The sequence below is a fragment of the Rhinolophus ferrumequinum genome, chromosome 2, assembly GCF_004115265.2.
Source record: "Rhinolophus ferrumequinum isolate MPI-CBG mRhiFer1 chromosome 2, mRhiFer1_v1.p, whole genome shotgun sequence".
Classification (NCBI taxonomy): domain Eukaryota; kingdom Metazoa; phylum Chordata; class Mammalia; order Chiroptera; family Rhinolophidae; genus Rhinolophus; species Rhinolophus ferrumequinum.
This window is the reverse complement of record NC_046285.1, coordinates 64444471-64466659: the sequence shown is the minus strand read 5'-3', so window position 1 is coordinate 64466659 and position 22189 is coordinate 64444471. Positions and strand designations below refer to the sequence as shown.

The following is a 22189-nucleotide window of genomic DNA, read 5'->3' as shown; positions in this document are numbered from 1 at the left end:
AACCTCAGACATTGTATTCCTCTCCAAAGAGTTCAACTATGGTTAGTTTCTTATGTATTCTTTGGCAGACTTCCTCAGGCCAAACAAGCATCTATCTATCTATCATCATGAATATATTTGTATACATATATAGAGGAACAGCATTAAAAATATTTACCCCAGTTACAACCAACTGGAAGAAAGGCCCATGGTGTACGTACGGGATGTTCCAGAGTGCCTGCTGCATATCATGAGCCTTGCACGTATTCCTTGCTTTTACACATTGATTTGCACTTGACTGTTTTCATCTAGTAATATTATTTGGAGATTGTTCTACATCAGCACATACAGAGCACTTCATTCTTTTCAATGGTATTGCATTTTAACTACTATTTTATTTTAACTATTTTAACTAATACATGGATCTTTAGGTTGTTGTCAGTCTTTTGTACTATAAACAGTGCTCCAACACCGATCCTTACACAGTGTGAATTTGTCTGTCGGATAAATGTCTAAATGAGGAATTGCTGGGGGAAACAGTACAGTATATGCGTATAAAATTATGATTGGTGTTGTTAATTTCCTTCCAAAGAGGTTTATCATTTTTATTCCCACCAAAATGTTTATGATGGCCTATTTCCCAAACCCAGGCAAACTGAATACACAGAGGGTGCCAAAAAAAAATGTGTACACATTTTAAGAAAGGAAAAAACTGTATTAAAATTGTAACAATCAATATATACCGATAACAAAAGGTGAATACAAGTCACGTTTGACTTCTGCAATTACAGGAGGTGCTCAAAGTGATTACCATCAGCGTAATTTTAATAGTTTTTTCTTTCTTAACAATGTGTATACATTTTTTGGCACCCACTGTATATTTATCAGTCTGAAGGGTGAAAAATGGTGTCTCAATTTAATTTGCATTTAATCTAAAAATATTAACAATTTTAAAGTTTTTAACACTTTGAATCAAAATTTTCTCTGTAATTGGACAAGCAAGCTTCATCCACGAATCTGAAACAGATACAGATACTACTAGAAGATGATAAGCTGGTTGAGAATAAATAAAAAGCAAAAACTCCTTGAGATACCTGCCCAATGATGGGGATAAGAATAGTATTTAATGTTTTGCTTTCAGCCTCTTCTCTGTTTCCATCAGGTAGCATTAGGAAGTTGTGAGTTACAGGAATGGATTGTGTGCTTGAGCTTTGCTTGAGGATATGGAAATTCAGAAGAGCAAGGCAAGAGAGGACTTGGTCAACTTCACATCAAATTCTAGGTACCTCTCCTTTCTCCCTAGCAGAACCAGCGCATCTGCAGAATCAGGGAGAGTAACAGAGACATAACGGAAGAAAAAAATAATTAAGGACAATTTAAATGTGGGAGAGGCGTTTAGATTCACGGTTGCTTGCTATTTCTGCGTTTCCTGAACTGTCAGGACTCACTGGGTACCCTGCCCTTTACGTTGGACGTAATTAGGGAACCTCAGTGGCATTGAACCTGTGCTTTAGGAGGCTTTTTTTCTTTTTAGAAAATGAGAGTGTGCTGTGAGGCATGCTCTGTTCGCAAATTATTCACCCTCTCCCCACCAACCCATTCATTATTTATTTTGAGGAACTGGACGTGCAAGACAGGAATCATGTATGGCTACATATAATATTCCCCAATCAGGCTATTCAGTGTTTCGCACGGAGACTTCAAATCACGCAGAAGATGTTCCAAAGACAGAGAAAAATATAATGCCTCTCCCTGCCCGAAAAAATCTTGACACCCCCCCACCCCAAATGTAAGAAAAAAATCTATTATTGCAAACATATAGTCTGTCTTCAGTGGATCCTATTCTGTTTTGATGAGCTTTAGATGTTATGTGAGGAAAAGGCTTAGTGAGGTTAACACCGAAGTGCAAAGCGCAAATTTGGATTTGGGCCCGACGTCAAGGTCCAGATTTGCACACCGAGTCCCACCCCTACCCAATCAGGGGAAGGACCTTCAGCTGTTTCAAAAGCAAGCGGTTTTAAAAATCTCAAATCCTGCTCTTTGTGTTGGCTGCCTCGGAGTTGCCCCTTCTCGCAACCTAAAGATCTAGGATAGAAAACCCAGTGCTGCTGCCCCACCGCTGCCCGCCGGCGTGGGCGAGGAACCCCCCGCCGGCTTCGGGATCCCGAGCCGACGCCCCCGGGGCTCGCCCTCCGCCCCCACCGCGGAGCGGGGCGCCGGCGCCGGGTCCCTCTCCAGCGCCCCCTCTCCAGCGCCCCCTCCCCGGCGCTCTGCGGCTGGCGCTCCTCAGCGCCCCGCCTGACGCTGCAGCTGGGACGGCGATTCGCCATTGGATTAAAAATAGCAGCGCCCCCCCGCCCCCGCCCGCCGGCCCCCGGCCCCGGGTGCCCGCTCCCTCTCGGTGGCCCGCTCTCCACGCCCGCTCCCGCTCGGCTCCGGTCGCCCGCGCAGCCCGCTGCCGCCGCGGGCAGACCCAGCGCTCGGGCTCGGCTCGGCTCCGCTGCGCGCCGCGGCCATGCAGCGCCGGGGCGCCCTGTTCGGCATGCCGGGCGGCAGCGGCAGCAGGAAGATGGCTGCAGGGGACATCGGCGAGCTGTTGGTGCCCCACATGCCCAAGATCCGCGTCCCCAGGTCCGGGGACAGGGTCTACAAGAACGAGTGCGCCTTCTCCTACGACTCGCCGGTGAGTGAGGCTCGGCGGCGCTCCGGGCGCCTCGGGGGAGAGTCGCGGTGCGGGCGGCCTGTGGCCGCCGGGAGCCGCGGAACTCAGCGGCACGTGAAGCGGGGGGAGAAGATGCGCAGTGGCCGCCGGGGACCTCCTTCTCCCCGCGGCGGAGTTGGCTCAGGGGCGCTGCAGTTTAGCAGACACTTAGTGAGTGCCTCCTGGGTGCTGGGCGCTGCCTTCCCCAGCACCGCTGCCGCCAAGGCGGACAGGGCCCCAGGTCCCACCAGCCTGCACACAGCTCCGCTGCCGTTTGAAAGATCGAATTGGAGTTCCCCGATCTGAACTCCGCGTTGCAGACGGTTTTCGTCTTCCCCGGGGCGAGAGCGGAGGGCGGGTAGGTAGGTGGACGGGATTGATCGGCCCAGGACACCCACAGCCCTTTGCTTTCTGGGACCATTTGCTTTGCCCCGGGATTCCCACTCCTGGACAGTTCTGATTTCCTCTCTGAGCTTTGCTTTCTCCACTTTCCATTTACCCCCACTCCTTTCTGTCAGAATGTCAGAAGAAGCCTTCTGGTACCTCTATTTGGGCGGCAAAAATACGGCGTCTCCTGGATTATTATGGTTTTCTTAAGCCTCTCCCTTTTCCCCTTTACATGAGTAACTTGGACTGAAGTGCACTAGTATAAATTATTAAAAGTTCAATCTCGAGTCGTGACCTCAGAGACTGGAAGGGGAAGTTAACACCGATCACTGCCTTCCACCCAGGGTGATTGGTGGTGGTTTTCACCAGGTTGTATGTGGATGTGTGAGAAGGAAAAGGAGGGTGAATGTCCCTTTCAAGAGTCAAAATGGGCTTCAAAGTGACTCAGCTGTCTGGCATTTATCATGTCTTTCTGAGGACCAGGTTATTTTTATCCACCCACTTTAGATCTCATGTGTCACCCAGCAGATCTCAGTGCAACCGGGAGGACCAGGGATTGGAGGGGCTGAGGCAGGTTTCACAATATGATACATTTTCTTCATATTATGTAGAGTATTGTTGGAGGGAAAAAACAACAACAGCAACACCAATGAGGGGCAAATTTTCCAAAGCATCCTTTATTAACTTGTGGGTTAGTCTGGCTGATTTCAAAGCATTTTTGGTTGGTATACATTGGAGCACCAGAATTAGTATCCTCTCTGTGACATTTAGCTTTTTTAAAATGCTAATTCAAGATCATTTGGGGGATACAAATATCACTTATTTGTTCATTACTTATTTTTTTCTTTCAAAAGGTCTATGTAGAGTGGAATGAAATGGTTGTATTTAATACTTAGCATGTTGTGATATTCTATTTCAAGTGACATTAAATTTTTTATTATCTACAAATTACTTGAAATGCCATTTTCAGATTTTGTGTGCAATGTTGGGCAGGTTCCCACTAGTAGCTCCTAAGGGTAGAGAGGGATGATGGTCCTCAGGAAACAACTGACAGATTGTGAATGCTAGGAAGAAAGTGGCCTGTCTTGTAAGAGAGCACCACATGTCAAGTGGGTAAAACTACTTTTTCTGTGTTTGATCAAGGTTGATCTTCAAATTTTTGTATAAACTTGGTTATTGAAAACCTTTACTGCATTATGTAGTGTATAGCAGGTGTGGAAAAAACTGGCGATTTTAATTCCCTTCCACAAGTAGCTTACTGGGAGCTTACTGTGTGCCAAACACTATTCTAGAAGCATCTTGTCCAGTGTAAAACGATGATTTCATTCATGTCGCAGTAGTTCCTTGGGGAAGAGCGGGCTTATTTACAAGGCTGATGAATCAGTATATTTCGTTATCTGTTTCAGGGGAGGAAGAGAAAGAGGTTTGGTAACAAGTCCTGTTAAAGCACAGTGCATGGTGATGCGAGCTCTTTCGCTATAGAACTTAACACTCTATCATGCGTCCAACAAGGGTTCTTCAGCACCGACTGTCTGCCAACTCATCCAGGCATGCCTGAAGGAATCATACAGAGTAAAATCCATTGGTGCCAAACATACCAGAGACTTTAATCCACAAGTGTTATAGGACAGTGATAGAGAAAAGATTAAAACCATTTGAGTGAAAAAAATAGCCTTCCTTGTTTTGGAAAAAGGTCCTAGATAAAGATGGATAGACATAAAGGAGACCAACATTCCAGGTAAGATAAATTACATGCGTAAACACGTGGGAATATTATCTTTTTATTCACTTGTAATGTATTTGGAAGAAAAATACTGATTTAATAAGAAGTGAGATCAAAACCAAGTGGCGAGTAGAAGATGGTGTCCTTGAATACCTAGAACAGTATCTTGATTTTAGATACATGTAGTCAGTTATAGAAAGCTCCTGGAAGTAATGTGATGTAAAGTGGTGTTAGAGGAAGACTGAATTCGGAAACTTTTATTTTGTATGTGCCATGTATAAGGCACGGCGTGAACACCTTTGCTATTCTTTACCTTTGTGGGTATTGAGTGATGGCATAACTCATTTCAGTGTCCCTCTTCTTCCTCTCTTCTCCCCTTCTAGGGTTTAGCACATAGCAGGTGTTCAGTAACAGTTCTGGGATGAGTGAGAATTTGTTTTTTGCATCTATCAATTTGGCTTCATCCCAGGTCCACCTTGTCACCTCTCCATGACTTGGTTCCTCTTGCAAGATCTGTAATGTGATCTTCTTAGAGAATGGGGACTCTGCATCTTTGTGTCCCCAGCAGCCAACCTAGCATCTGGTATATATTAGGAACTCTGAATGTCTAGGATGTGTATGAATTACATTTGGTTACAGGTTCTGAAGAAGGTAAGGACACAACATATGGGAAACACTGGGAAAGGAATCCTGTAGGATTATCATATAGTATGTGGTGACTTCATTGATTGTGGGGAACAAATGTGAAAGAGAGAGACGGATTGGCAGGGTTTGAATCTCAGCTCTGTCACCCAGCTATGTAACTTCTCTGTGCCCCAGTTTATCCATCTGTAAAATGGGAACAATAATAGAACCTACCTTATGGGGTTGTGTTATGGGTTAAATAAATTAATATGTAAACTGTGCCTGGCCAATCACTATAGGAAGAAAAGGAAGGCCAATCACTATAGGAAGAAAAGGAAGAGAGTCTGTTATGGTTGTAAGCCTGGGTGTATGGTTGTCAGAGGTTATGCAGAAAGTTGATGTGGTCAAGTGAGTAAATTGGTTCACACTTCTGCTCATCAGCTTTCATGTACCACCATTTAAAATCTACTCCCATCTTCTTGGTTGTTGAGCCTCTCCTTCACTGGAGTGTACTTTGTCCCACCTCTCCTCAATTTCCAGGTTGCCTGCTCTGGGGAGGCCAGTCTCTGGGTCTTCAACATGTAAAACTCATTTCCTTTCCTAGGACCACCTTCCTCTCTTGATCATTTTTCAGGGTTCTTCCTCACCTTTCCCTTTCTGCTTCAGACTTCATCTGTTCCTGTGAAGCCTACGTTACTACCTAGAGTCTGTGTGATACAACACAGCAGTTAGTTGTAATGTGTCTTCCTTCCAGAGTTTGCCACCATTTCATTTTCTTTTACCCATTTAACTGGTAGTTTTAAAACATCAACTAGGTGTGAAGCCTTGTACCCAGTATCAGGAATGGGAAGAGCTGGGCTACTCTTGTGCTAATATGTGTCTTCCCCACCTGTCTGGGAGTGGAGAGCTTATCTAAGCCTGGTCTTAGCTGGGGTCGGCTGAAAGCCCGAGAGCAGGGCTTCGGCACAGGCAGTTTGTTTTGGAAAGGTATCCCAGGGAACAGAAGTGGAAGAATGTCCAAGGGAAGGCTGACAAAGGGAAGGAAGGAAAGCCAACCCAAGAGTGAGTTACTGAGCCAGCTACCACGGTGGCCACTGGTGCTCAGTCAGGCTGGGGATTCTGGGGAACAGTCGAAATGCTCCTCCACCTGGGACGTGGAAGAGGGGAGCTGGCTCCCATGGCCCGCTGGTCAAGGGTGCTCCAGGGTGAAACCCCGTTACTCTTCCAGGTTTGTGTTTGTGCCAGAGAGGTGGAGCAGGCTCCCAGCGACCAGCAGAAGCGGAGAAGGAAGAGACCCTGGTGCAGTGAGGCTAGGACGTCAGGCCACACCTGCGGTGGCGAGCAGCTGCACACACCAGAAAGGTGGTCTGAGAGGATGTGAGACCAGCACATGCCCCCACACCTCTTCTTCCCTTCTAGCATCAGCACTATTTTGTAAAAAGGCGCTTTTCCCCCTTTCTCCAAAGCTCTGAGATCTCTTGGTGATGCTGAGATGTCATTGGTCTCCATCTTCCTGCTAGTCTTTGCAAAACTCTTCTGGACAGGAGCCTCATGGGAGTGGCCAGTTTAGATACCCATTGGGAAAGGCTTTGAGGTCATCTGGTTGTAAGAAAACTTCCTATTAACGTAGGGTTCAGTACATCCTTCTGTGGTATTGTGATTTATAATAAGGAATATATATTTGGTCTTTGTCCCTGTTCCTGGTACAGAGTTCCTTAAACTTTTAATTTCCTAAATGATAAGAGCCATGAAGGTGTCATTTATAACAAGCCCCTTTCAACCCTACCTGGTAACCACTCTTGTATTTTCTGTCTCTGTTCTAGACCGCTCATATATCGTGTTTCCCCGAAAATAAGACCTAGCCAGACCATGAGCTCTAATGCATCTTTTGGAGCAAAGATTAATATAAGACCCTGTCTTATTTTACTATAATATAAGACTGGGTTTTATATAATATAATATAATATAATATAATATAATATAATATAATATAATATAAACAGGTCTTACATTAATTTTTGCCTCAAAAGACGCATTACAGCTGATGGTCTGGCTCGGTCTTATTTTTGGGGAAACACAGTATGTGGGATCACACAGTGTTTGTCATCTTGTGTCTGGCTTATTTCACTTAGCATATCCTCAAGGTTCATCCATGTTGTAGCGTGTTCAGAATTCTCTTCCTTTTTAAAGCCGAATACGATTCCATTGTATGTCTACGGCACATTTTATTTATGCATTACCCTGTTGATGAACCCTTGGGTTGTTTCTACCTTTTGGCTGTTGTGAATAAAGCTGCGCTGATCATTGGTGTGCAGGAGTCTGACTGAGTCTTTGTAGAATCTGTGGTTCTTCCTCTGCTGTCTGCGTGCTGCCTTCCAGGCTATGAGGCTTGCCATCATGGGCTTACTTGCAGAGGAAAAAATAACTTAGGATCTATGTGGAAAAGTCCTCATCCCAATGGATAAACAGACAGAAGATAGTAAAGCCAAATTGAGGAACATTTTATTTCTCTTTGAAGATGTAAATCTCAACTAAATCTAATTATTTTTACATACCAAGAGTTCCCATCCAAAAACAGCTAACTGAAAAGTTTTTTCATAGCAATCATTCTGAAGCTCTTTGGCCTCTTTATACTCTTAAATATTTTTCAGGACCTCAAAGAGCTTTTATGTGGTTTCTGTCGATAGTTACCATATTAAAAATTAAGACAAAAATTTAAAACAACTTCCATTCCATTAGCTATTAGAGTGATGATGTCATCAGATGTCACGTAGACTCTCAAAAATGCCACTGTATGCTTATGAGAGAATGGGAGTGAGACAGGCAAATGAGGTCGTGTTATGAAAATGGTTTGACGTCCACGATCACTTGAAGGGTCTTGGGGGCATCACAGCGTTCCCAGGCCATACTTTGAAAACCATAGTTAGACCAGAAAAGTACAATTGGTTACTCCAGTGACCTTCCCCACCTGCATTGTGGCTTTTAAGGGTTCACATTGGTGGTGATTAAATAATTGGTTGTTAATCTTAACTCAACCATAAATGTCATATGTCTCGTACATTCTTTTTGAAGCAAATTAAAATGTAGAGAATGCGACTCCTTTTGAAAAAATCGCAGCTACTTTGGGAGTTGTTGACTCTTTCAGAAGTGTGCATTCTTCATTCTGCTGATTGTGAGCTTTACTGTAGTGTGATCTGGCCAGACTGTTTCTTTGGTGAACCGTACATTTGAGCAGCCTGAGTTTTTTCCTTTGGCCACTGGTTAATGGTCTTGCTATGTCTTGCCGGAAAGTACAGGCCTATCTGCTGTACTCAGGGAGCAGAGTGAGAGAAGAGGATGAGGGTGATCTCAGCACCTGGATATTGGATACCTGCTGGGTATTGTCTAATGGTTCTCAACCTTATTACTGTTTTGCGAAGCCTTTTCTCGTGTTGCGGGGCTGGGAACCTGGACACTGCACTTCTCAGAATCCTTTGATGGCAGGATTTTGATTTTGAGTCTGTCAGTGGAAGTTTCAGAAAGCAAAAGAGAAGGAGAAGCCACCGTTGCTATTGCAGCTATGGCACATGGCAGACAGTCGTGGGCAGCTGGGGTCCTTGTGCAGTTCTTGTGCATCCTGATTTCCTGAACACAGATGGTGGTTTCTCTGACCTTGACTTTCACAGCTCTTCTCACGATTTTGTAAGACTCTAATTCCCTGTATTAACTCCCTTCCTACCTGAAAACACCTAGAATAGTTTGTATTTTCTGACTAAATTTGGACCGAGACACATACATTACACACATTTCTAAGTTCCTGTGTATTCAGGATGGGGCCCGTATTGTTAACTAAACCCATTGTGCCACAGGTCTGAGTCCTTTGCTTTTACCTTCTTTAGAGAATAAATCTCCCCTCGTTTGCTGGTGTGGGCGGGACCACTTACAGTGGAGGAGGGCTTTGGGGCTCTGACAGATTTCCAACCCTTCCTCCTTACTTCAGTCCAAGTTTGACCCCCAACTTCCAGAGTTATCTGGAGCTGCCAGTTCTGGAATCTTTTGGAAATTCTGGGGTGTAAATCAGATTTTATCTTAGCATTCCTTGCTGCAGGCCTAGGATGCAGCTTTGTCAATTTGTTTTAGTCTTTCTAGCACTTATCCATCTGCAGTCCAAATTCCAGATTTTGTTGCTATGGTTTATGTTTTTAGAAAATCTTTTCACTGGTTGCTCATTTGGGTTTCAGAAAGGAGTGAAATTGGTGCATGTGTGTAGTCTGCACTGGGTAGCCAGAGGCCTCCTTTTCCAAGTGAATAATCAAGAAGTCTCTTGCTAACTCTTTTTGGCAGCAGTTAATTACCTTTAAAGTTGTGTCATTTTCAGAGTTTTGGGATGTCAGCGATGATGTTCTCGCTGTCCGGGAGCCGTTTTAGGAAGGTTTGTGTTCTCCGCTCATGTTGAATCTGGACATCTGTGCCGCTCTGAGTTCTGTTTACTCCCCTGCACCTTCTTCCTGTGGGCTGGACTTGCTAATGGTGCCACCATCATTTGGTGCCCCGGGCTGGGAGATGTAATGTCATCCACCCAACTTCCCTCTCCCTCTCTCTCTCTTTTTAAAAAAATTGTGTAAAATACACATAACCTAAAATTTACCATCTTGACCGTTTTTAAGTACATTCACATTGTTGTGCAGCCATCACTGCTGTCCATCTCTGGGACTTTTTTCATCTTGCAAATCTGAAACTCTATCCCAGTCAAACCATACGTCCGCATTCCCCCTACTCCCTAGCCCCTGACAACCTCAATTCTGCTTTCTGTCTCTGTGAATTTGGACTGCTCTAGGTACCTTATGTATAGGTGAGATCATAGAGTATTTGTCCTTTTGTGACTGGTGTGTTTCACTTACCATAATGATTTTAAGGTTCACATGTTATAGCATGTGACAGAATGTCCTTCCCTTTTAAAGCTGAATAATATGCCATTGAATGTATACACCACTTTTGTTTATCCATTCATCTGTTGATGGACACTTGGGTTGCTTCCGCCTTTTCGCTATGGTGAATAACGCTGCTATGAACATGAGTGTATCTCCCTCTCTTTTACATCACGTCCCATTGGTGACCAGCCTCCTCTCTCCTTCTCCACTGCCAAGGTTCAGGCCCTCGTCATCTCTTGCCTGGACTCTTGCAGAAGCCTCTTCACTGACCACCTTGCGTCCCTTCCAGTCTGTCACATTGTATTCTCAGTTGTTTTTCTGAAACATGTCATTTCCCTGCCTAGAAATGTTCAACAGCACCATGCAGACTCTTCTAACAGAGCGCCTGCTGATCCAGCTCTCCTTGCCATGCTCTCACTTAGCACCTGCCCTTCGGTTGCATCCCTTCTGGCCCAAAGGACTTTGTGTTCTTCAGATGCTCCATGAGCTCATCCATCCGTGCGTTGTCCCATGCTCGTCCCTCAGCCTGGAATGCCTTGTCCCAACGCCTCACCGCCTGGGAAAACCCTTGCACAGCAGCCCAGGTGGTCTATGAGAGCGGCTCCCCGACCCCCCAGCTGAGTTAGACGCTTATCTTGCTGTGCTTTCAAAGCACTTTGTACAACTCTGTGATGGTTGGGAAACTGACTGTTAAAGACACGGAATAGCTGAGGTCTTACAGAATTAAAGGGAAAAGAGTAGAGGACTGAAAACTCTACCGTTTGTGAACCCGTACTAGTAGGCTGCATCTTTTCCGTTTTTCCATTTGAAAATGAAATTATGACCCTATATTTCAGCATAAAAACTTTACTAAAATAGCCATTATCATATTTTTATTTTATTATATTATCTGACAAGTCGAAACCTTGACCCTTGAAAAGCCAGGGAAAGGTGTTTAGGGTCCTTGGCGAGTATGTAATGTGCTGTGATTCTAGGTGCCCCAGGGAGGCTGGGTAGAGGTGATCACACAGGGTGCCCCTCAGGCTGGTCTCTGTGGGTGGAGCCAGGCCTCTGTGCTGCCACTCACGGTCAGTATTATGGGCCATCCATCAGCCGAGGACTCCCCTTGTCCCCATGTGCAGGGAGACGTGAACAGCAGCACCTGGTTTTAGGATTGGAACAGCAGGACAATGCAGTCATGACAAGAATTTAATGGATCTGAGCATGCCTCCCTGTTAGAGATGTTGCTTGAGGTGCAGAGTATGTGTTTCCTGTGATACTATTAAAAATAAAACGTTTTGTTTTGTATTAATTAGCCAGTGTTAATACTTATTTAGAGCCTACTATCCACCCAGCATTGTGCTAGGTGCTGTAGTGGGCAGGGAGGCTGTGAGTATTTGGAGGGAGATAGGACCACAGGAGGGAAGAATATGACATGGATCTTTCTATCGTAGTAGAGTGTGAGTGCCACTTTTGAGTATCCATTATGAGTCAAACACTGTACTAGATACTGTTATATACATTATCTCTTGTAATTACAATAACGATTGGCTTGTAAATGATAATTAGTGTTGCCCCATTTTACAGAAGAAACTGAGAATCAGAGACGTTAGGTAGCTTGTTCAAGGACTCCTGCTAAGACTGGTATGTGAATTAGAGATGGGACTTAGGCCTGATGTGTCATGAGGTTAGACCCTGAACGTGTCTAACTGAAATAGAATATTTCAGTTTCATACAGTGTAGCCCTGATGCTACGTGAATGGAGATTTCAGGCATGGGAATAACCAATAAAATCTAGGAGAGTTACTGGCCTGGACAACTGGTTAGGATCTGAAAAGGTGGCATTTTGGGGGAGGAGAGGATAAAGGCATGGAGGTGGGACCAAGCTTGGTGTGTATATGAACATGAGGCAGCTAACTGTCTTATGGAAGAGAAGATTACTGGGGAGACTGGAAAACAAGGTTGAAACCTCTGTGGGATATAAAGGACGTTGGTCTTGATCAGGTTACACCAGATGGGCCGGCCAGACAGGAGCAAGGGAACGGTGAGGACGGTGGGTCTTTGGTGTGGCTATTCCGGAAGTGGAATGAGGAACAGTAGGTTAGGAGGCGGGGAGGTGTTGAATAGGAATTCAATTAGCAGTCTCTTGTAATATTGGGGGATGGGGCGTGCTTTCATTAGGGTGATGACACTGGGGATAGAGATGGTGGGTGATGGGGATAATGCAATAGAGATTTTGATAAAAGATGTGGCCCAACTTGGTGACAGAATATGCAGTGGGTGAAGAAGTGGGAGGAGTGAAAGATGACTTCACAGCTTGTAGCTTGGGAGTTGGAGGATGTAAATGAGGAAGATGAGATGGTCCCTGTCAGTGGGCGAGTGCGCTATGCCCACTGGGAAAACTGCGACTGGAATGGAGCTCGGAGGTCAGGGTTCTGATTGCAGAGTCTGGCAGTCCCTAGTTTGGGGACCCTGGAGTTTTGAGTAGCTCTTCCTTTTGAAGGGCCCCAGGGCCCCACCGCTTTGCTCCTGGGGTCTTTTCCCCTAAGTTGTGGAGTGAGCAGTGAGACTGGCATATGCCTCTTGCTCTCCGACTGATTGGCTCAAGTTCCAGAGAAACTCAGACAGGAGCCTGGGGCAGTATGTTTTTCCAGGAGTTAGAAATTTGAACAGATAATTATGTTGCACAAGTTGTTATAGGTAGAATACAGGTAGACTTCATTGTTTTATGAAATAAAATCACTGTGGGGTAGATTTGCCCCGTGTCAGCTACATGGGCGATTGGCCAAGAGACTGATGGTTCTTGTACGTGAGTTGCAATTATGAACACTTTCTCCTGATCAAGCTAAGTGTTGCTTTTTTTGTCCTGGTTAATTCTTTGGGTACGCTGTGAAGTTGTGACCCGTACATAGATGTCTCTGTCCCCAGCAGTTCTTAGAAATGGGTTTGGCGGGCTGGATTAGTGGGTTGATTGGCCAGGAGGAAAGAAAACACATGGTCCCTAAGGTGAGGAGTGGGATGCGTGAAAGTAATTCCCCTGTCGTAGCCTTTCGGAACCACCGCTGAATTGCCTCTTTGGACATTTGGGCAGGTTCTGCCTTTGAATCCCCAGCCTGAGGCTTTGGAAAGAGCCTCCCTTGGTGCGAGCTGTCTCTCCAGGTCCCCACCAGCAGAGCAGGACCACGGACAGATCCAGTGGCTGGACATAAGTTGATGAGGGTGGGTGAACTGTGGGTTTACCAAATCCTGCAGCTGCTTCATCAGCGCCTCAGAGCCTGGCACCTTGGCTCTTGCCTCTGTTTTTGTCAGGGAGCTGTCATCCTGGAGCTGCCCCCTCCCAGGGACTCCCGCTGTCCTTTTGAGTTTGAGGAGTGGAGCTGGTGGGGTCTGCTGAATTCCCTCTTCTCCCCTACAGGAAAGCCTGGCAGAATACATGGCACAAGCTACTTGAGTGGGATGGTTTTCCTTTGCCTGTCCCTTCTGCTTTCCTGGCATGAAACAGCCTTGGGGAAAAAAAAAAAAAGACAACTGCTCTTTTCCCCAAGCATCCATGATGGTGTGTGCTTGCTGACAACCGCCCACCTAAGCTCTTGCCATCAAAACAACATCTGCTTCTTAGTTGTACCAAGCAGTGTGTGGGGGGGCCAGATTGGCCTGGGTTCAAATTCCCCCACCCTTTACTACTTAGTAGTGATATGACTTCAGCAAGTGGCTTAATTTCACTGCATTTCTCTGGGCATTGCTTTTCCTCTCTGTAGTACCTACCTTGCACGGGTATGGTAATCATGGTTGCCCATAAAAATGTGACTTATTGCTATCCATCTCTTTAGTGGGGTTCAGTGGGAGGGGTCCCTTTGGGAAGAGGGTGAAATGGGATTTATACGGTCTTAGCTTTGCCAAAGAAAGCCATGCTGTACTTGGTGATTCTGCAGGAGGCTCTGCCCTACAGCGAAAGCCCTGGGCGTGAGCGTGTGTTGGCCTCCTTTGGGGGAACTCTGTTCAGGGCTATTACTCATACTCGAGTTCAGCTCCTACTGATGGGCTTTTATGGGTTAGCCGGGAAACCTAATCCTTACGTTTAATATAGTGTATCAGGGGAAATGCATCCTGAAGAAAACCATCTCTTTTAGAAAATAATAAGAAATTACTATAAAAGGTTTTTACCCTGGATGAGGTGGTTTCACATTTTGTGCTTTTAGGTGTTAGCTGGGAATAACTTCGATGGGTTATGGCTTCAGTTTAGCACGGCTGCAGATGCTCACCTCAGTACCTTCACCCTCGGACAAGTTTTATTTTGCCCACTTGTCCTGTGAGCATCTCAGCAGCTGCTCATCGTGCTCTACCTGAACCCTTCCCCAGCTGTTCGGGTGACAGTGTCCTCATAATATCCAGAGCAAGGATTTCGCTTTATACTTAGGAAAAAAGTTAATCAATGATGCCTCAGTGGAATAGTAGATTTACAGTGTGTCAAAACCTAACTGTTACGGACTCTGCCTTTAGCTTGTGCAGTTCTAAGGCGCAGGAATCCTCTGCAGAAGGCAAAACCTCCAAGTTGGAGCAAGCTGGAAGAACAGTTACCCCGTTAACATTTCTATTTTTTCTTAACCCTTCACAGCCACAGCAGGATTTATCAATGTTCAGCAGAGAGGCCTACACTGTCTTGGGATTATATGCATTTGTTTTCTTCTACTTAGTTCATGTAGACGAATTTATTTCAGTGGATTTATTGTTAAAACCAAGGTTTTGGATTCTGCACATATATATATATATTTTTTTCACGTCAAGTTGTTGTCCTTTCAGTCCTAGCTGCGGAGGGCACAGCTCAGCTCCAGGTCCAGTTGTTGCTAGTTGCAGGGGCTGCAGCCTGCCATCCCTTGCGGGAGTCGGACCTGCAACCTTGTGGTTGAGAGGAAGCGCTCCAACCAACTGAGCCATCCAGGAGCTCAGCAGCAGCTCAGCTCAAGGTGCCGTGTTCAATCTTTGGATTGTGCACATTTTGTATCTGGTAGTTCTGTTCTGGTGAACTGTTTGCGTCTTTCCTTGCTCTCCAGCCTATTTTTGGACAGTGCTTTTCTCCATGTTTCCCGTTTCTGTGGGTTACGTGCTTGCTGTGCTTGATCTGGAACCTTGTTTTACTTTCTTATTGCACATTTGCTTGCCATCTGCACGAACTTAATTTTTGCATTTTAAAACCGTTGTCTGTTTGTTTTGCTCTAGAAGCCAGAATGTACTGGGGATCTGGGCTCTGGTCATTGGAATATTCATATCTACTATTCAGATATGGAAGTACCTGAGAGGCTGAATTAATAGGCAGATGGTTGCTTGCTGAAAGCCAGAGTTGAGCAGAGAGAGGTGGGTAGTCTATAAAGTAATGAGTCAAAACAGTTAGGGGTTGTCCTGATTTGGCCTTTTCTGCACACCCCTGTATCTAATCCATCTTCTATGCTTTTGGGCTCCATCCTAAAATTATTAGCCTGAATCTGCCCAGATTTCCCTGTGTCTGCTACGAGCCCCCTGCCCTCCCTGTCCTCCCACCTCCCCAGGCTTGGCCACCCTCTTGCCTTGTTTAGACAAGGGCTGTCTAAAAGAACTTTCTATGATGCTGGACATGTTGTGTATCTGCACCGCCGGTGTGGTAACCCCTACCCACCTGTGGCTGCTGAGCACTTGATGTGAGGCCAGTGTGACGGAGAAGCTGAACTTTTAATTTAACCTCATTTAAATTAATTTAGATTTAAATTTCACATGTGGCCCAGTGGCTACTGTATGGACAGTGCAGGTCTAGACTATATAATAGCCTCGTACCCAGACATTCTCTCGAGCCCCTCCCCATAGGTCTCCCCGAGGGATCTTTTAAAATGTCGATCAAGTTGTGGCACTTTTCCCTTTAAAACCCTGCATTGGGTTTGCATCCCACTTGGTGTGAACTCCAGCTCTTCTCAGGCCAACTCTGCTGGCCTCTGCCCACCTCTCCTAGCCTGCCACCTCCTCCTTCTCGTGTGGCTCTAGCACCCTCACTCTCTCTCTGATGTTTCAGGATGTAGCCACACCTTTTCTGTCATTGTGGCCTTTGCACATGTTTCTTCATCTAGCTGGGGTGCCCTTCCCACTGGCTTGCCTGGCCCTCATCCTTGAGGTCACCCCCAACCCCTGCTGGCTCCCCATCCCCCGCTGTATAAGGACCCCAACCCTCTTGTATCTCCACCCTCCCTCAGGCTTCGCCAGCATCTTATGACTGCTGGGAATTATATCTCTTTCTTGTTTATTGTATGTTTGCTCTTAGCTCTTATTAGGATGTGAATGTCGTCAGGGCACCAGCCTTGCTTGTCTCTTTCTCTCTCCCTGGTGAATGAACTCCTGCCCTATACCCCCACCCACCCGCTTCTCTGGCCCCCGGAGAAGACATCACAGCCTCATGGTCCTTCACAGCTTCTTTTCCAGACTCCACACAGACCATCCCGCTTCTGTAAAGTTGGATGGCATCCAACTGGGGTACAGTGTCCTTGATTTGTTTCATTTTTCTGGTGTAATCACATTCTCGTCGGCCTCCCTGACATTAACTCCTTATCACGTCTCTTTTACTTATGTGTTCCCAAATGTCCCTAGCTACGCATTTTGAAATAATCTGTTAGTTATTTCAAACTACACTTTTACTTTGAATAATGAGAACATACAGCCCCTTACAACTGTGAAGTTGGCTTGTGAAAGCCTAAGGAAAGCTTTGGTTAAGGAGAGGGAACATTCTGCGATAACATGGATGGACCTACAGAGTATTATGCTCAGTGAAAAAAGTCTGACTGAGAAAGACAAATACCATATGAGCTCACTTATATGTGGAATCTAAAGAACAAAATAAGCAGGCAAACAAAACAGAAACAGACCCATTGATACAGAGAACAAACTGATGGTTAATAGGTGGGGGTGGATTTCGGGCCTGGGTGAGAAAGGTGAAGGGATTCAGAAGTACAAACTGGTAGTCACAGGAGAGTCATGGGGATGTAAGGTACAGCATGGGGAATATAGTTAATAATATTGTAAAAACTATGTATAGTGTCAGATGGGTAGGACACTTACTGGGAGATCACTTCATAAATTTTATAAATGTCTAATCATTATGCTGTACACCTAACACTAATATAAAAGAATATTGAATGTCAGCTATAATTAAAAAGTAGTCACAGGAATGTGTAGTACAGATGGGAGATATAATCATTAATGTTCTGATAACTACATACAGCGTCGGGTGGGTAGTGGACTTGTTGGGGTCATCACTCTGTGAGTTATGTAAATGCCTGATCACTATGTTGTTCTGTATGCCTGAAACTAATAAAAAAAATAAAGCAAAATTAAAAAAAGAAAAGAAAAGGGAACATTTGCACAACTGTTTGTTTTATTTCATATACGTATATTCGGTTCTAAAGACATTCAGTTGAAAAATTTTTACTGTTTTGTTATTAAACAATGAATCCATGTTTCAGAAGAAAAATAAGAAAATGTCAAAAGACAATATGAAGAAAAAAGAATCCCACGTTATCTCTCCACTGAGATAAATCATGCTCTGCAGTGTATACATGTCACGTGTATTATAACATGATACACACTCTTTCGTTACCTGCTTTCTTCACTCAGAAATACCTATCAGTAAATACATATCCCAAGTCAGTTTTATACTAGATGGCTGAAGAGTGTTACATTTCATGATTGTACCATTAATTTCTAAACAAATCGATTCTTGAGCATTCAGGCTATTTCCTTTCACTATTACAAGCAGCTCAATTAGTTCATTTCTTTTCCTTTTTTCTTAATAATCAGTGTTCTAGAAAATTCCACGTTCTTGTTCCTTTTGTCTCCCTTTTGCGCGAGTGTGTGAGTCACAGTCTTCCTGGGGTGTTAGCATGTAATTTGTCCTGGATGGGGATTTGTTGTGACTCCTTCTACCGACATCATGTTTCTCTTTGTGGCGATGACCGCTTGTTTTCCACCCTGTTCTGTAGTTCTAAAAACAAGGGTTACGCAGCGACTCTGTTTTCGGAATGCATCGCTCACATGTGCTCACTGTCCCTTCCTGTCTTCCAGCGGAGGCTGGTCTCCAAGAACACACCATCGTAAACAGAGTTCTCTGATCACCGACTGATTGACAGTGTGGTGTATTTGTGTTTAAAATGACTGTTCACTTACTACCCTCAAACACGTTGTAACCTTGATCTTTGTGTTTGCCCCTATTTTAAGATTCTTTCAAATGGCAGGCAGTGCCAAAACAGGTGACTTCATTCTTGATGTTACTTCTGAAGAGTACATAGGGTACCACCCTATAAAGTTCTAAGTGAATGGCTATGGATATATCATATCTATATTGACATGCATTGAAGAGTGGGTTTAAACAATGCTTGGGCTTCTAATACTGCTCTTCTCTCTTGTGGTTTAAGGGTGGGGTGGGAGAAGTTTTCAGAGGGAATCGTAAAGCCTTAGAGAAACACTGACTGGTATTTTTTGACTTCCTTGTGATTTTAGGTTTCTAAATCTATTCTTGCATCTTGGTCAAGTTTCTGTGTAGTGTATTGTGAAAATGATCATTAGAATCTTATTTGGCCAAGAACATGGAGAGAAACATTTTGGCCATCCTATGCTGGGTGGCCTCTGACAGTAGAAGCCAGAAGGGTCCAAGGTAGGAGGGTTGCGGAGATGGCAGCCACTGTCCTGAAGAGCCATGTGAGGCTGGCTTGGTCACAGAAGGTAGGTGACCTGGGGCAGTGGGGCTCAAGTGTCCAAGCTGCTAAGAGTGTGATTTTAGCCAAACAAACCGGAAAAGCTGGTATTCCTGCTGTGTCTCAGGCTGTTTTTCTATGCATGGCCATCAGTTTTCTTTTGATGTTCCCCATCCTTTAGTTCTGCCAAAGACTTGAAGTGGAGCCTGTGCTAGGAAGTATTTCTAATCCAGATCAGAAGGGTATTGAGGCCCAAGTTGAGAGAGAGACACTTTAGTTTACTACGTAACTGAATGACAGACAAATAACTACACAAAACTTGCCAATCGTTCCATAAGTGTTTGTTCAATCTTGCTCTGCACCAGATACTGTCTTTGGCATTCAGGAATGAATGTGACACAATTTTCCTGCTCTCAAGGAGCTACTGTAGCTCAGCCTCTGAATGTAGTGACCCTACATGAAGGAAGCTTGGGTTTCTCACAGCTACAGATTTCAAATAGCAAGATGCGATCAGCTGTGAAATGAAAGTGGGTTTGCAGTTAGGGACTGTCAGTCCCGGGGAATGAGCAGGGAGACGTTGGAATTGGTTATGGGCAGAGGCTGGCAGGGTGGATGGGGGCAGGTGTGGGACCTGGGGTGTATCTGTATGTTGTGTGGGCATTGACATGAGGAGTCAGTTCTGAGGGGGCTGCTCTGAAGGCTTGAGGCCTGATGGGGTGCCCCTGAAGGTCCTGGAACTAACACTTTCCTGACAGTGAGGCACTCAGGGTTGGGCAGTTCACTTGGCTCTAGACCAGTGCTGCTCAAAGTGTAGCCAGTTGACTGGTGCCAGTAGGTGGGTACAAACATTGAGAGTAAGTGTTTAGAAATGTCTGTAGCAACTTGACTTTGCAACCACATCCAAGTGCGTGAGCAGTGGATTAGTTAGTTTGACGGGGATGTAGACCCATTTGGGTTTTGTGGGACTTACCACATGATCGTTCACATCTGGCTGGAGCTGGGAACTAGCCACATGCAGTGGGACCCCGTGTCTTTCCCTAATGAATAGAAGCAAAATGACGTATAGAACGACCCAGTCCTTCAGTACAGTAGTGTGAGAAACACCACTTTAGACCAAGCATGGAGGTCATGGCAGGTGAGGTTGTGGGCCCCACAGTCAAGGACTTAAATACATTTAAAAGCATTTATCACATTCCAGTTGCATTTCAGGCCAATGTACGGAATTCCCGTCCCCTTTTCCCTTTCCTCCTGACCAACAGCATGTATTTTCTTTTGTTTTTCATTAACAGTTTTCTTTGGACATTATACAGAATTTTGTACGTATTTTGTATACACATTACACACAATTCATCAGTTTGTGATATTAAAGAATGTTACAGTATTTTGTTGTGTTTATATGCCACAGATTCTTAGCTCCTCTATTTAGGACCATTGCTACTTTTTCCTATCATAAATAGTGCATCTGTCAATATTTTTGTACAAATTAAGGTGTTTTTTTTCCCCTCATTCTTTTGGGTTCCTGAAGTCTGCACACAAAAGAGAAATAATGTATCACAGGGTCACAGTTTTATTCCTCTGTAGAAAGATGGAACTGATTTATTTGTGGAAGTAGATTATACAGGTTTTCTCTGTGACTTTGGGCTGTGTAATTTTAATACTTTTTTGCTGGTTTAGTGGGCATATACTCACCTTAAGATTGTTTGACTGTGTTTATCTCAGGAGGTAGTAAAGATTCATGATTTGATTTTACTATTTTCTCACAGTTAAAACTAAACAATCTTAAAAAAAATTCTTACCAAGTTAAACCTGAATGTTGACATCTTCTAATTTTATCCATTTTGCATAGGATGTAAACTTTTCTTCATTATAGTTTACATCTTTACCTCTTCTGTTATTGTTGGTTTCCTGTTTGTTTCATTATATTTTGTGATATAAGACTTGTTCATTAGTGTTTATATTTTTATACTCAACCATACCATGTCTTTTGCGATTCTATAGTTTCTTGGCCAGAAGTTATTTTCCCCTTCACAAGTGGCATAAATACACTAGTCTACTTTTTCCTAGTTTTAAAAATGCTATCTCTTGGATCTATCTGGACCTTATTACAGTGTTTGGTATAATATGTGGTTCTAGGTTGATTTTCTTGTACGCTGATAACTGTACAAATAACTTTTATAAATAATTTTCCTGTCAGTTGTGTTTCTTGTAGTTTGACCGATATTAAGCAATTATCATAGAATGAATATATTTTTGGAATTTCCATTGTTATGCTACCATTTATTTAAAAAAATTAACCCAAAAAAGATGAGTTACATTTGTAATCTATTTTCATAAAGCACTCTACCACCATGAGTTGAAAAAAGTATTACTTTGTATTCTTTCCTCTAATTCTTCAAGTTGCATTTCATTGTCAGTTGGTACAGTTCTCTAAACCTGCCTGATTTTTAAAAAAAAATATTTTAATTAATTTTTCTAAAGACATATTACACCAAATCTTAAGACTGAGGACACTGGACATTAAGAAAGAGGTCTTTCTTTACCTCAGTCTTTACAGTCTAGTGCAGTTACTTTTCTTCTTGTATGTGCTCTGCTGCTAGCATTTTTACAAAAACCTAGATGTGATCCTAGTTTCTGCAATTTTAGCACAGTGCTTATACTGAAGGTCCTGCCTGATTTCTCGGCTGCACTTTTGGCTGCGTGAAGACAACTGCTTTATGGTGATTTTAGTGGGGGTATGGCTGGTAAATGTGAGGATGAAGTTGAGAGTTCAAAAACTCTGCAGAGTCCTTTAGCTTAACTCTGATTCCAGGTTATAAACCGTTCTCTGTGCTTTGGTCACAAAGGAATTGGGAGAGATTTGTCAGCATAGACTTGTCATCATTAGTGAAAGAAGCTGTACATGGCATGGAGTATTGACTTTGTATGTGAAACGAAGTGTGTCATGGGATCAATATTTAGACATGAATCAAGCAAGAGGGAAAAAAGTGTAGGTCACTAGGCTGGGTTGTTTGTTTGTTCTATGTGGTGAAGCTTTTAAAGTGTTTTCTGTCTTAGTGTGTCCTGAATTTTTAGAATTCATGGCAAGTTCACTGGCTGGAACTTCCATCTCAGAACTGCTAGTGGAGGGACATGGAAGGTCATCCCGTGTGTCTGATGGAAGAGGCCCATGGATGCTTGTCAT

The 22189-nt window shown here is 44.1% G+C and overlaps 1 protein-coding gene and 1 non-coding gene across 2 annotated transcripts in view; one reads left to right on the top strand and one right to left on the bottom strand.

Annotated features, from left to right (window-relative positions):
* Nucleotides 1-2428: 2428 nt before the first annotated feature.
* The window catches only part of USP13 (ubiquitin specific peptidase 13), a 104472-nt gene continuing 84711 nt past the window's right edge, over nucleotides 2429-22189 (top strand). Inside the window, exon 1 of the mRNA XM_033135075.1 lies at nucleotides 2429-2662. Coding sequence (XP_032990966.1) covers nucleotides 2495-2662 — 168 coding nt within the window. The 5' untranslated portion in view covers nucleotides 2429-2494. The remainder of the gene's footprint in view (nucleotides 2663-22189) is intronic.
* On the bottom strand, nucleotides 21487-21672 carry LOC117014719 (small nucleolar RNA SNORA81). The gene has a single exon (XR_004421593.1). It is a non-coding gene; the product is annotated as a small nucleolar RNA SNORA81 (small nucleolar RNA).